Here is a 14,091-nt window from a genome sequence, read left to right as displayed (position 1 = left end):
TTGGAGATTTGTATTGGACATGATATATGTTGATAACTAGATAACTAGGGAAACTCTATCAGATAAAGCTTGATATCCTTGAAGATCTTTTTTTTAGGCTTTAGTGTTTCTCTGTTTAATCAGACCATGTAAGGACAGTTCCATGACTGCAGAGTGCAGGTCCAAGGTTTATGCAGTGATAATACGTGTGCTTAGCAGTTTTTTTAAATCCTGGAGGACATTCTGCTCAGGCTCACTGCAGAGAGACACTTGTGTGAGTGAAGCATACACAGCGGTGAGTCATTGTTTGTGCTTATTATTTCACAATAATTGCTACTAGTTTTACATAAAAGGAATTTTAAAAACTAATTAGATGACAAAGCCTTTGCACTTTCGTTAGAGATTGTAATTGTAAAGAACATAACATTTTGAAGCAGTTATTATCTGTGTTTTCTAAATGCAGTTCTGGCACATTTGCTATTGTAGTGGACCTTGATCACTCTTTGCCTGATTATTAACTCGCATGTTGAAGCCAAGTTGAGAAAAAATTGAAGCGAGGAATGTTTAGAAACTGAAAAATAAATTGACAGATGCAACAAGTAAAGTTTAAAAAAGGTGACTGCAGTGCAAACATTGGAGTGCAACAAGAAGGAAAAGGATCTGAATGGCATATAAGGATGTTGTTTGTGCATTATCCATTTCATATCAAAGCTCACTTTATCAACATGAAGGACATGTTTCACAGAGATAGTTGGAAGATAGGAAAAGGCATGTTCTGTGATTTGTTTTTGTTCTGTTAGAGTGTAGGCCTGTACTGCCACGTAGAGCATATGCGAGCACACATTCAGCTGAATATACAGTAATGTGCAAAAATCTTTAGTCAACCCTATTTCATTTCTTATTCTTCAGAAATAGTTTTCCAGGATTCTTGAAAGATGTCAAAGCTCTTCTTTACATGTTTGCTGCCTTTTGTTCTGTACTCAGCCAATCCATGGTTGATAGTATTCCATTATGTGAAAACTTTGAAAGCCCTTTAGACAATCTGGAGAGCCTTCAAAACAATATAGTCTGTCTCTTGGGAAGAAAAATAAAAATAGGACAGGGCTAGATCAATGCTGTTGCACACTACACAGTAAGCAGTATTAGAATTGTTAAAATTAGAGCTGGAGCCTGAGAAGTCTCTTCCATCAAAGCCACATCGTGCTCTATGCATGTAAGCACAGTGTAGCACAGATATGCATATTTGACAGCCAACAGGGTTTTAGCTGCATCAGTGGGAGTAACTGAAATGGTCCACCCACATTCTGCCTGGTGAAATAGAAGCAGTGGCTCTTACACCGTTGCTTCTCCCAAATGAACATACTCAAAAGAAATCAGTAACTAACAAAATAAAGTTTCTTGTGCACTGAGGGTAGAGGGTAGAAAGGATTGCTTTTATGAATGGCTTAAATACAGACAGGGAAGCAGACCTAATGTAAATTTGGAGTTTTCTTTCTACTAAACATGTCATTAGTGGCCCTGTGATGCATTAGTGACCTGTGCAGGGAGTATCTTGCTTATCACTCTATGACAGCTATGCCATGAGAACCTTCTGTCCCCTCAGAATAAGAGGTTAAGAAAAGGGATAGATGAATAAATTAATTAATAATTTTAGAAATGTCTCATTGAAATTTAAAATGTGATTTTCAAGAGAAATCTTGTGACAGCAGAAACTGCAGCGGTGGCAGAAATTACAACAGATATATTCTAATAGCTATGCATTAAATATCTGAAGTGGCCAAAAAAGGGCTCAATAAAATATAATGTAGAACACAGATAAGGCACAATAGCGCAGTGACAAAAGTCATTGCAATACAGGCTTTCTTTATTATTATTATTTTCTTTTTTTCATATATATATAGCCCATTCATAAACTCGTCGACAGCATTCTATTTACCAGTTTAACCAAATATATTAAACATAAGCACACAGAACCATCAGCAATCAATTTTTGTTTTTGGCACATAACCGGAACTCTTCCTTTCGGCGCCTGAGCCAGCACGGAATGTTTTTGCTGTCGCACCAGATAGCTGTCAAGCCGACAAGTGCCTCCTTCCCTACCTTACAGTAAGGTGTATATTAATGTCACTTTTCATTACTTTTACGTACATTTTGTTCATGTAAGACCTCGAGATGATTCTCTGTTACTGAAAGCGATCAATTTATGTTTTTGTATCTGTGTGACGTTAGCGTGTCGCTCTGTTTTTAACGTTGGCACGTCGTTTGGTAACTGGCGACTAAGAGCTAGCAGCATAACTTCATGATATTGTAAGCTAATTAACACAGATATCTTCTGTGCTTCTAGTGAAGCTGTGGTATCTCATAGGGTACTGCTAAGGAAAACCGTGAAAGCTTTTAAATTTCTTAATGTGCTCGGGCTGCAATAGCTGCTGTTTGACTGCTGGCTGACACGCTCCCTTGAAGATTATGTGTTGATCCAATTATCTGAGGCTAGCCACTACTAGCATGTGTCTTTGTTTAAACACTTTGTTGCTGACTAATGTTAGAAATTTCAGTGCTGGCAGAGTCTCGTTTTATGTGTTTCATATCTGGTGCTTCGTTAATCAGAAAGGGGTTTAAATGCTAAAGTTGGTCGGAAGTGTAATGTGAATTTAAATGCCATGATCATTTGTCTTAAAGAAAGCAAAGTATAGCCTATTATCCAAACAGGGGAATGTTGTTTTCCGTATAGTTAAACTCTCGCTGTTCTGTCCTTGCTTCACTTTTAGTAGACCCTGTGCAGGCAAATCTTTCTGCAAGAACTAAGTACATATTGAAATCAGTGTTGACAATGCTCCTTTCAGACACTGATCATTCATGCAAGTCATGAGACACATGTGAGTGAAAGGGCTTTTGTTTTTCTCTGTTAGCATGGTGGAAAAAAATTATATCATGGAAAATTTTCAATATTTTCCATCATTTTTTTTAAGGATGTGAAAATCAAATATATTTTAAACCCATTATATTGAAGCTATAGTGTTTCAAGCACTTTAAAAGCTCAAAAAATGTAGCAAACTTATCATAACATATTAAACTCATTTTGAGGAAATGGCTGTTCAAACAGTATAAATACAATATATCTCTGAGTTTAGTTCAGTTCACAAAACCATAGTCATGTAGAAGAATGCTGGCATGAGAGCTGCGCTTATGATAATTATAGACACCCTTCATGGGGAGGGTGAGCCACAGAAGGTCAATGCTGAAATGGCTGCTTGTTGGCAATAGTGTTGTATCAAAATGTACTCATGCAAAGCTGACTGGAAGGGAGAAGTGTGGTAAGAAAAGGTGTGAAAGCAAAAGGGATGGCCGCAGCCTCAAAAGAATTAGCAATTCATTAACTACAATCTTCCTTTCACAGCAAAGTTTCTGCAGTCAGTGACCCTCAGGTTGTTTTTTTTCTTCGCGTATCTTCAGGTTTGCAGGATGGCCCAGACAGACAGCAAGGTACTGGTTTTGGGAGCGTTGGCTGGAGTGGCTGGTGTCAGCTTGGCTGTGGTGTGTTACCAAAATTTTAGGTCTCGGCGAAGAGGCTCGTGCCTGGGATTCCAATTTCACCATACTAATGAGCAAGGGTATGGTCTCACGCTGGTGGATGGTCCTGGTCTGCCCAGCGGTCAGGCCGAAGTGCTGGATCGCCTTGAAGCCCTGATTCAGTGTGTGTCAGAGCTGAAGGATGAAATGAAGGCGTTGAAGAACGCTCTGCCATCGCTGCAAGACCAGGTCAGAGAGGAGTTCAGGGGACGTGAAGAGGCACGGCGAACTGGCTCTCTGCACAGGACTACGCCAACACGAAGGAAAAGAACTGCGGCCACTGTCGCTGAGGCCAGAGCTACAGGCCGGAGCTCAGAGGAAGCAGAGAGTGAAGGAGGGTGAGTACTTTAAAAGCTGAAAACAGTTTTCCCTTTTTATTATCTGGTTAGAGATTTCTTAATAATGTCTGAGCAAATGTACAACAACATCAGAATCTTTTCCATTAACAGATTCTATGACAGTAATATGCTTTCCTGAATTGTCTCTCAGCAAGCCATAGAAGTCATTTGACTTCCTCCAAAGCGCTCTTTTGCTCACATACACGTAGATACATATAGACTTAAACTGAAAATATCAGATTAACAGGATTCACACACAAAATTATGCCCAACCTAAACAAATGCTACTTTTTACTTACAATTCCATCCCATTACACCAGCCTCACTAGCTGCAGCAGTTTTGAATTTTGAGTGATGAAGAAGCCGCTAGATCGAATAAATAGATACATCTACAGCACATGAGGTGCACATATTTTATGTGCACCTCATGTGCTGTTAAGGAACACACACTGCATGTGGCCAATCTGCCAATATCACAGTACTAATGCTGATACGCTGATGCAGGAAGTGCAGTGGCTCAATAATAATGACATATTTGTAAAGTAAGACTATTGTGTCCTTCACTGTTCTTTCTTTGTGAATTATAGAATAGGGATTAAGTGAGTAACACTTAGTTTGTCTCCATAAGTCAGTTACAGACTTCTCTATTGCAGTTTCTGGCTTGGTTTCATAATTGTTACACCCTTAACAAATCTTAACATTATCACAGAAGCGAATCTGTGTTGTAAGAAAAGCATGTGCTGCAATTAAAGTTAAACAAAAGATAATGCACACTTGTGGTCTGTTTTAAGATGTGGGAATGAACAGGCACTTAAGAAGAATTCTAATCTCACTTTTATTTCATGTTCTGTGAAGGGAAAAGTATATGGTTTTCTGTGGTTTCCTGGGAGCCAAACAGCTAGTTAGATTAAAGTGACGTGAAGTGAGTCACTGAGCAAAAAGGGAACCTGTGATCTGGCTAAAGCAAAAGTCCAAAATGAAACAGAAAGCACACGCAAAAAAAATCAAGAGTTCCAATTTAATACAACAAAACAAAACAGACACTTTGATAAAGATGAAGGGGAAGATGGGACTGATTAGGATTTAGAACCAGATGTGGAAACTGTGACTTACCTGTAGTGATTTGCACTGTTTGCCTGTAACACAACCATTGTTGTGGTTGTGTTACTAAGGCAAACTATAGAACCAGTGTGTGAAATCATATAGGTATCCAGAGGAGTTATCTGCTGCTAATCACATGTACTTGATTATCTGAGCATCAGCAACTGTAAATATGCTGAACGCTGATGTTTTATCAGTTTGCAGGTCTGGAGGCTTCAGGTGTGTTAGTTGCTGAGGAGGACAGATATCAGCTGTTTGTTCAGTCTGGGAAGGGTTATATAGTTGTTTCCTAACAATTTGGAGTTCATCATTTATACAATGAGAAGGATTGAATAACAAGTGAATAACCTTCAAGACGAATATCAATATTCCCAGGAGTGGAAATCCCAGAAAATTCACCACAAGGTCAGGCTCTGCAGCACTCAAAGAATCTCAGACATAACTCCTCAGTTAGAATGTTAAATATTAGCCATGCCACCGGACAATGATCCCAAGCAAAGTAGCAAATCTGCAAAAGAGTGACTGAAAAAACAGTCCAGTCAAAGTCCAGATTTCAATCTGACTAAAATGCTGTGCATAAGTGAATGCCCACAAATCTCCCTGACCTGAAGCAAGAGTGGGCTTTTATATCTTCATAAAGTATAGAGTATGAATAAGTTTTTATATGGACACAAAGAATCTGTGACATTGTTCCACCGTTTGTCCAGCACACTTCACTCAGTTACACCCCATGAGCCTGTAGAATATAACAGTTGAGTAAAAGGTTTGAAAATATCTGCCTCACTTTATGGTTGAAGAGCAATAAATGTAATTATATTATAATCAGTTTTATGCTAATTATCTATATCCATACAATCATCAGGCTGTAGTCATTTCTTACTGAAAGTAGTTCTAATCACAAAGAAGCAAACAGAAAAATAAACTGCAGATAAATATCTTAACAGGTGGTGAGTGGTAAATTAGTTTCGGGTTAGTTTACACGTTAACAGCCGTATTTGTTGATCATTATCTGCTTTTAGGAGACTTTTGGCCCACCTACTTTACCAGTTAAACCCGCTTGCTGTTTTTTTGCATTAAATTATATATGTGACAGTATGTAGAAATGCCTCAGGTGCTGCAGATAACAGCAGACCAATCAAACACCGCATGCCCAGTCATCCACCCCCTGCCAAGATGTCTTGAACTCATGCCAGCCATAGATAACATAAACAACAGGTGTGTCTATTGTGAATGGACAACCAGCTAAAATCTCATCTTATCAAAACATTATCAGCAGTTAAATAAGGACGATTAATCCGGGGCCTTAATATTTTCACCGGTTTTTGTTGGACCCAACAGAGACAATCTGAACACGCAAACTCTCAAACTTGTATAAACTGTGAGCACCAAATCAGAAAGAGGATATTTTAGCATGCTTTATCCAGCCACTTAACCTGGATTGACCCCCTGCTTTATTTATGGAGGAAGTGGAGTATGTCAAGTGCCAAAGAGACATCACAACACTGGGTGCAGCTCTATTCACATCCTAGCCGCGCTCTTTTTAGGTGTGCAGTGAGCCTTGGATCAGAGGTGCATGACTCCTCCCCATCTCTGTTACCATCCTCCCAGTGATTATCGTACTGCCTTGGAGCAGATTTTTTAAAAAACAACTTAAAGTAGGCCAACTGAACATCCAGCGTGCTCTGAGTGTTTAATTAGTGGTGTGCTTGTTGCTTGTGCCAGTAGCGCATGAATTACTTTAGTTGGATCTTATTTAGAAGACACCAGGAGCCCTCTTTCATGATGTATAAACTTTTCAGGTCGCTACCACTGCCCTCCTGATTGGCTAAAGAAACAGTTGGGAGGTGTCAGACTGCCCTCTAGCAAATGTGTTCACAGGTTTTGAGTGACAGCCATCGGCCGCATCAAATGCTCCTAATTACAGTTGGGGTTATTATGCTTTAAAAGACATCACATCACGCACACACCTCCTATAATTAAAGAGCCTTTCCTGCCGCTCTGTTATTTGTAAGAGCAGAGGGTGTGGGGGTTAGCTGGGAACAGTGGAGTGAAGAAATTCCAGCCCCTTAGGGAGTGAGCGGCGTCCCCCTCCTAGTTAAGATTTCTAATCCTCACATCCATTTTCAAAAGCCTCTTCGTGTCTTTTCAGCCGTCTCGAAGCACAATATCTCCACAAATTATCCCCGTAAAACCCACACTCTAAGCATTAAGTAGAAGATATTATGAGTTTGCTGAAATCCAAATCCTTAAGATTAGCAAGATTAGTGCATTTTTTTTCACATAAACATTTCAGGTTAACATTTTACCTCTCTGTAGGGGCAGGGATAGCTCAGTAGGTAGAGTGGTGGCCCCATGATCGGAAGGTCGGGGATTCGATTCCCCTGAACAGCTACCCTGAGGTACCCCTGAGCAAGGTACCGTCCCTACACACTGCTCCCCGGGCGCCCAGTGGCTGCCCACTGCTTCACTGAGTGAATGGGTTAAATGCAGAGAGGGATTTTCCCCACGGGGACCAATAAAGTACACTTTCTTTCTTTTCTTTCTTTCTTCCAGAAAAAGCAGGTGAAAAAGAAAAACTATCTTAATCTTTATGATTTGCTAACAGCACAGAGGAGAAAGAAGCAGGTTTCCAACAGAGGGCATCGTGCAAGTGTAAACAGGACCTTCAACCAATCCGAAAGCAAGCTCTGCTGCAAAACATGATATGTGCACATCGTGACCAGGCAAAGGCACTTTTTTCTACCTTTCTGGAGGTCATTCCTTCAAGTGTAATACTTTTCTGTTTGCATAATTGCAAAGATTATTTTTATGAATCAACTTTGTCCTCTGTTTACAAAGAGACTTCAAGTGTGACCAGTGTTGGCAGTACAGCCTGCCTCCAACCTGAGTGCAATAATGTGTTTTACTCAAACAAGAGAACAATTAGTGTGACATAATGGCAGAGTTACAGAGCGGCGTAGTGTTGATCAAAAGCGGGTACAGGGTCAAAAGTTCCAGCTGTTTACTCCATTCACTGCTCATGTGTCACGGCGACTTCCTCAAAGCTACCTTTCTGCAGGTAAGCAGACCCATCAATCACACTGTCTTTGTGCCAAGCTGTCAGAGGCCTCATTTAAAGGTGTCTTGTAGGAACTTGTAAATCCTCAAACAGTTCCCACTGAGTTTATTCACATCACGTCGCTGTAGCTCAAGGACATTACCACTTCTTTTTTTCCTTTTCCAAAAAAACAAGCATTTATGACATCGGATAGTTGTTGATTTAAGCAGATTTAAGAAGGAGTTTTGTTTAGCGGCGGGCAAGCCTGATCAACACACAGAAATGTTTAGAAAAAAAAAAGAAGTTCATTGTCTGCTTTGTGATTAAAAGATTTAGTCTAACTTCCCTGTGACGTCATGCAGGTGTTGCTTCGCAGCTGTCCATATCCACTACATTCACGTCTATGTCCTCAGATTATTCTTCAATGAAAGGCTATTAGCCAAACAAACACATCTGTTAACTCGAGGAAAATAGTTTATACTATGCACCCATTTCAGCTGTCTGATGCGTTTCTCGTCAAATTGGCTGGTCTCTGACCTATATCTGTTAAGTTTGACCACCCACGTCTCCCTTTTAGGTTGCTTCTTTATAGACCCGATCTTATAAACGTGATGCAAAAAAGGCATTTTTTTCCATTAGCATTTTAATCTGTTAAACAGTTTCAGTCAAACATTGTTTAATCAAGTTTTCGCTGTACAGTATTTAATCCGTATTTATATTAGAGATGGCACAATACCACTTTTTTATGTCCGATACCGATATCATGAATTTGGATATCTGCCGATAGCAATATAAATCCGATATAGGATATATATATATTCATAGTCCACCAACACTGATCAATCTAATAAACTTAAACCTACACCATCCTCCCTATTGTGGTATTTTAAAGAGTACTTAGTGGAAATATTAAACAACCTAACTAATAGGGTTGCCAGCAAAAAAAAGAAAGAAAGAAATAGGGACCCCCCCCATAATGCTTAATTGACGTAATCAACTTGAATTTAAAGCACGTGTTAAAAAAAATGCACAGAAGTCTATAATTTTTCTACAGTAATTAAATAGATTCAACATCTTTCTTCAACAGAATTGCAAAGGAAAAAGTACAGTAGCTTTCTAGGTTATAAATTTGACTTAATAGTTACTACACTCAACAAAAATATAAACGCAACACCTTTGTTACTGCTCCCATTCCCCATGGGATGGACGTAGAGACCTAAAATTCATTCCAGATACACAATATAACCATCCCTCCCAAACAGTGGTCACAAATCAGTCCAAATGTGTGGTAGTGGGCACATCTGCTATATTGAGATAATCCATCCCACCTCACAGGTGTGCCACATCAGGATGCTGATCTGACATCATGAGTAGTGCACAGGTGTACCTCAGACTGCCCACAACAAAAGGCCACCCTGGAATGTGCAGTTTTGGACTGATTTGTGACCACTGTTTGGGAGGGATGGTTATATTGTGTATCTGGAATGAATTTTAGGTCTCTACGTCCATCCCATGGGGAATGGGAGCAGTAACAAAGGTGTTGCGTTTATATTTTTGTAGAGTGTATATACAATAATGGATTTCTATACATTTTACATCAGATGAAAACTTTGGTTGTAAGATTCAGATAATTATTTATTAAAAGCTAGACATGAGAATTAGAAAGAAAAGTATGTTTTTGTGCCCCTCTTTCCCTGTTAATGCCCTACCTGCCCCCCTGGCAAAACTTTGCTAGATCCTGGTGTAGAAAGTAATCTTAAATAAATTCTAACAACAGCTTATCAAGCTTAAACGTGCTGCTGTTGTTCAGCCCGGTTTCCTCTTTCTGCCGCAAAGTGGGTGAAAAACAAACAAGAGAGACGGGGGTCGCGACAGAAAAGCCGATCAGCTGATTGTTGATCAGTTTCAATTTGAAGTAGCAGCAGGAGAGGGAGGGAGAGAGAGGCAGTCGCTCCATATATCGGTTGTTAAGCTTAACGTGGGAATGCTTTACGAACATTCAGAGATGAACTTACACACTTGCTTTACTTCTCTGGGATAGCTTTCTCCAAAATGAAATTCTGGTTTGGAAGCACGTAGTGAGGCTCCAAATACTCAACCAGACCGCCAACAGGTCTCGCACGCCACTCTATCACGAGACGCACACCGCTCCGACGTGCTAAGGTCATGACCCGGGTTACGCTGTGTCGCTAGTTTTGTGAGGTGCTTTTGTGATATTTAATGGATCGGATTACATTTTTTATTTCTCTCCGATATCCGATCCAGTAATTTAGGTCAGTATCGGACCGATATGTAATATTGGATTGGTCCATCTCTAATTTATATTCAGATGATGTGGTATAGAGAGTAAAGGTTGATGCTCACTCATCTTAATGAGATCGGTTATTTTGCAGGTGGCCATTAGCACCAACACTTTTGACCAACAATTGCTCCTCCAGATGTATAGAACTCTTGCTAGTTGGCCAATTCACCTTTCAGGACTTTCTAGAATATAATGAATTTTACTGTCGTCATGAAAAAATAAATTTATAAAGTTAAAAAAAAATCGAAATAATTAATAAATTCCATTTAGGTTCTGTTACTAATATAATGAGGTCTTCATAATCAGTCCTAAACAGATGGCCTGTTCTGCTTTTAGTGTAATGTCACTTTTTGCGTTGCTTTTACTGTTTCCACAGCAGAGCTAAGACAAACTTCCTTTCAGCTTTCTCTTCCAAACTTTGCAGGACAGCTGTTAGTAGCTGGTAGCTAGCATTAACGCTCTTGCTATTCGGTGGCATCATTTGGGGGGGGGGATTACAATTAGTCAATTTATCAGCAAGTTGATTATATTGGCTGTTATTAGCTACTTGATAACCTATTGGTGTCAGAATTTACAACGGATAAAAAAATGACAGAAACACCCTTCAACTATGTAAGGAGTGTTACATTGTATAGTTTGCCCAATAGAGGGCAGTAATGTTATCGGCATTAAAAATCCTGTATTAATCATGCTCTAGTGTCAAATGATTTATGTTGCTTTGTTGTTTTCTCCTTTAGAGTGAAGCGTTTGCTAATAATTGTTGTGTCATATAATTAGAACCTCTGAGTTTGCTCCATGACGCTCCTGGTAGTCGGTAATTTTGTATGTTGAAACCCTTGAAAAGCCACAGTGGGTGTTTTGTCTATTTTCCTGTTCATCGGTATAGTAGTATTGGAAAAATTCACGTCAAGCTTGAAAAACTGGAATACCGATACTGTTCCAGTTTGCTTCCCAGTACTAATTTTAGTCTGCTTCAGCATTAATAATGCAGAGAGAGGTTGATCAGGACAGTGATTTAGCTATTACAACTAATCAGGTGCACAGAGTCTGTGGGTCAGTCATCATTTCAATTCAACAATTTATGTATATAATCATAGTGTGAATATATCTAAAACTACCAAATCTAGTCATTCACTGACTTCCAGTTTGCTCTGTGGGCTTTATGGGCCTACATGTCTTTCACTGGAAAGCTCTTTGAGCTGTGTTCTTTACTCTTTGCTGTTCTTATTTGTTTTGCTACAAGAACAAAGCAACATTTGGTATTCTCAAGAAACGTGCTGCTGCCACCCTGCTGTCAAATCCTCTGTCACTAGAGTTATCAGAATCAGAATCAGAATCAGAATACTTTATTGATCCCTGGGGGAAATTATTTAATTTATTTATTTATTATTTATTTATTATTTATGATCCTTCCTAGCTGATTAAAAACCTTTTCCAGCTAATGGAAGCAATCCATCACAACACATCAAACTCAGGAAGTTGTGTAATAAAACACACAAAAAGAGTAACCTGTCGGATAAATTGCTTATTCTATACTCTGTTTCTTATTTACTGTGTATTGCCAAACACTCTGCTGTAATTTATTTTATCTTAAATATCTTTGTGACCTTCTAACAGGTTTATTGGTCACATTGATGACTCTCATACACGTGTTTCTTTCCTGTTTACTTTTGGCGACATTGCAGCTAAATGTCAAATGTGCAGCTGTGTACATCCCCACTTTCAAAACTTGTTTATTCATCTGCTATTTCAGGAACAACATTTTATCATATCCTAATAGAAGTGCTATTTATGGATACACAGTAGAGATAAAAATAACGTGGCTGGAATGAATGGCTCTATTCTTTATTAATGTGCAGTGTCATCTTGTGACTGTGAGAAATGAATGATGCGTTGTTTATCACCCACATCTTTTTCCAGCACAACGCAGGGGGTCATGTTGAGAAAGTCAGTGACGCTGTCAGTTGGCTTGTAGGTCGGTAGGGAAAGTGAAAGGTGACATCAGCGTTTTTAGGGGGAGGGATGGAGAATAAATAACTGGATTCGCTCCAGTCAGTCAGGCATTGTTTCACAGCAGGCTTTCATTGGACCTGTCACCAGACTCTGAATAAGCTGAGCTGCATGCTCTTAGGCCCGGTGATGTTGGGATGGTAACTGGGGTTTTGTTTTGAAGGCGGTAACCGTGGAAACTGCCATTAGTAAGCTCTATTAAGAGGTTCCTTCTTTGCCCCCTTAGGCTCTACACACTGAATGATCTCCCCTAGGGAGCACACAGCCTGTTTGAAAATGAAAGTAAAGCTTCAGGAACCATTAACGTTGCAATGGGGAGTTACAGTGTTGTTCACAGCTTTGTGCATGGTGCTGATTACAAACCAAGAAGTTCTCTTTTTACAGGATCCAGTACTGACTGGATAAAATTAATTATGAACCCATTTTTAGGGGGTTTCTTTCAATTAGCAGCATTTGAAACCCCATGCTGTGTTACCAAAGCTCTACTTTTTTTTAAAAAAACAACAAGGGGAGGAGGAGGAGGGGTTGCTGAGCCACTCTGTTTAGGGTAAAATCATGTCGCAAGTTTATTCTTGGAGCAATTCAGCAGGCAAAACAAACCAAGAATAAACTTGTTACATGATTTTTGGCAATTATATTTAGCAATTCCTTTTTAATTAAATTTTTTTATATTGAGCTTGTGTTCACACTACTAATAAACACCTGTTGGATAAACCTCTAGAGCCATGCAGCACTTGCTTTTTCCCTGTATATTGTTATTATTTTCTTTAGGTGTTTCCATATAACAGTAATCTCCATGAATTTAAGCTTGTAAAGCTATTTGTTATAAATTCCTCTTTGTAACACTTCACTTGGACTTGGGCTGGACTTTTAATCTGAATGAGCTGAATGATGTAATCGTAAAGTGAAGACATTATTCACTTTTCTCATTGTCACGCTATATGGGGGTGGCTGTAGCTCAGGTGTAGAGCATCTACTACTTAGAACGTCGGTGGTTTGATCCCTGGCTGCTCCAGTCTGCATGCTAAATAGCCAAGATACTTACCCCAAGTTAGTTTCGGATGTATCCGTATGAATGTGTGTGAATTTTAATTAGAAAGGACTCAAGCATAGAAAAAAATGCATGTATGAATGGTTGTGAATGGGTGCTCAGGTGTATTAGAAAAGCACTATAGAAGAACCAGTGCATTTACCATTTATCATTCTGTGTGATGCTGTGCAAAATCTAATACATAATTATCCATGTTTGCTACATTATCTGGTAGTTATCTGTTAAATGCTTTGACCAAATGGTCAATTTTCAGGGTCATACCGAGGTGTCAAAGATTATGATCGAAGTCAGTCATTGTTTTTCACTAATCTGCACCATGATTATAGTCACAGAAGGTCTCTCTCCCTTTCTCTCTCTCTCTCTTGTAATACTGTTGTCTTTGTTTGTGAGGTCCTTTCCCTTACCCAAACTTAATTAGATTTGTTCTTTCAGAGCTATGCGCTGCTAGTAACACCGCCAACATAATAATGGTTCCTGTACAAACATATGTACATTACATAAACACACAGTAAGACAAATAGATTCTTAGCTTCTTTTTCTTTCAACTCAAGTGATTCATGAACCGTGGAATGGCGTGACAGGAATACGTTGATCACTCAGTACGCCACTGCCTGTCTCTCCACCCGAGAGGGAGTGAGGGAGGGAAAAAGGGCTGTTGAATGAATTAAAAAGACAAAAGGATGAATGAATGAGAGAATGAATG

General features: G+C 39.3%; 1 protein-coding gene across 4 annotated transcripts in view; it reads left to right on the top strand.

Annotated features, from left to right (window-relative positions):
* Positions 1 to 219: 219 nt before the first annotated feature.
* Positions 220 to 14,091, top strand: part of rmdn2 (regulator of microtubule dynamics 2) — a 39,423-nt gene continuing 25,551 nt past the window's right edge. For 2 of the 4 annotated variants that reach the window (XM_085368897.1, XM_085368894.1), the window contains exons 1-2: positions 220 to 274; positions 3,433 to 3,887. In XM_085368897.1, coding sequence (XP_085225023.1) covers positions 3,442 to 3,887 — 446 coding nt within the window. In that variant the 5' untranslated portion in view covers positions 220 to 274; positions 3,433 to 3,441. Of the gene's footprint in view, positions 275 to 1,829; positions 2,091 to 3,432; positions 3,888 to 14,091 lie in introns of those variants that run through there. The other 2 variants (XM_085368895.1, XM_085368896.1) reach the window with 2 other exon arrangements.

This window comes from Diplotaxodon limnothrissa, linkage group LG13 (genome assembly GCF_057381915.1).
Source record: "Diplotaxodon limnothrissa isolate DT_005_m linkage group LG13, D_limnothrissa_male_GT1.1, whole genome shotgun sequence".
NCBI classification, from domain to species: domain Eukaryota; kingdom Metazoa; phylum Chordata; class Actinopteri; order Cichliformes; family Cichlidae; genus Diplotaxodon; species Diplotaxodon limnothrissa.
Note: the sequence above shows the minus strand (reverse complement) of the source record. Positions and strands in the feature narration are given on the sequence as shown.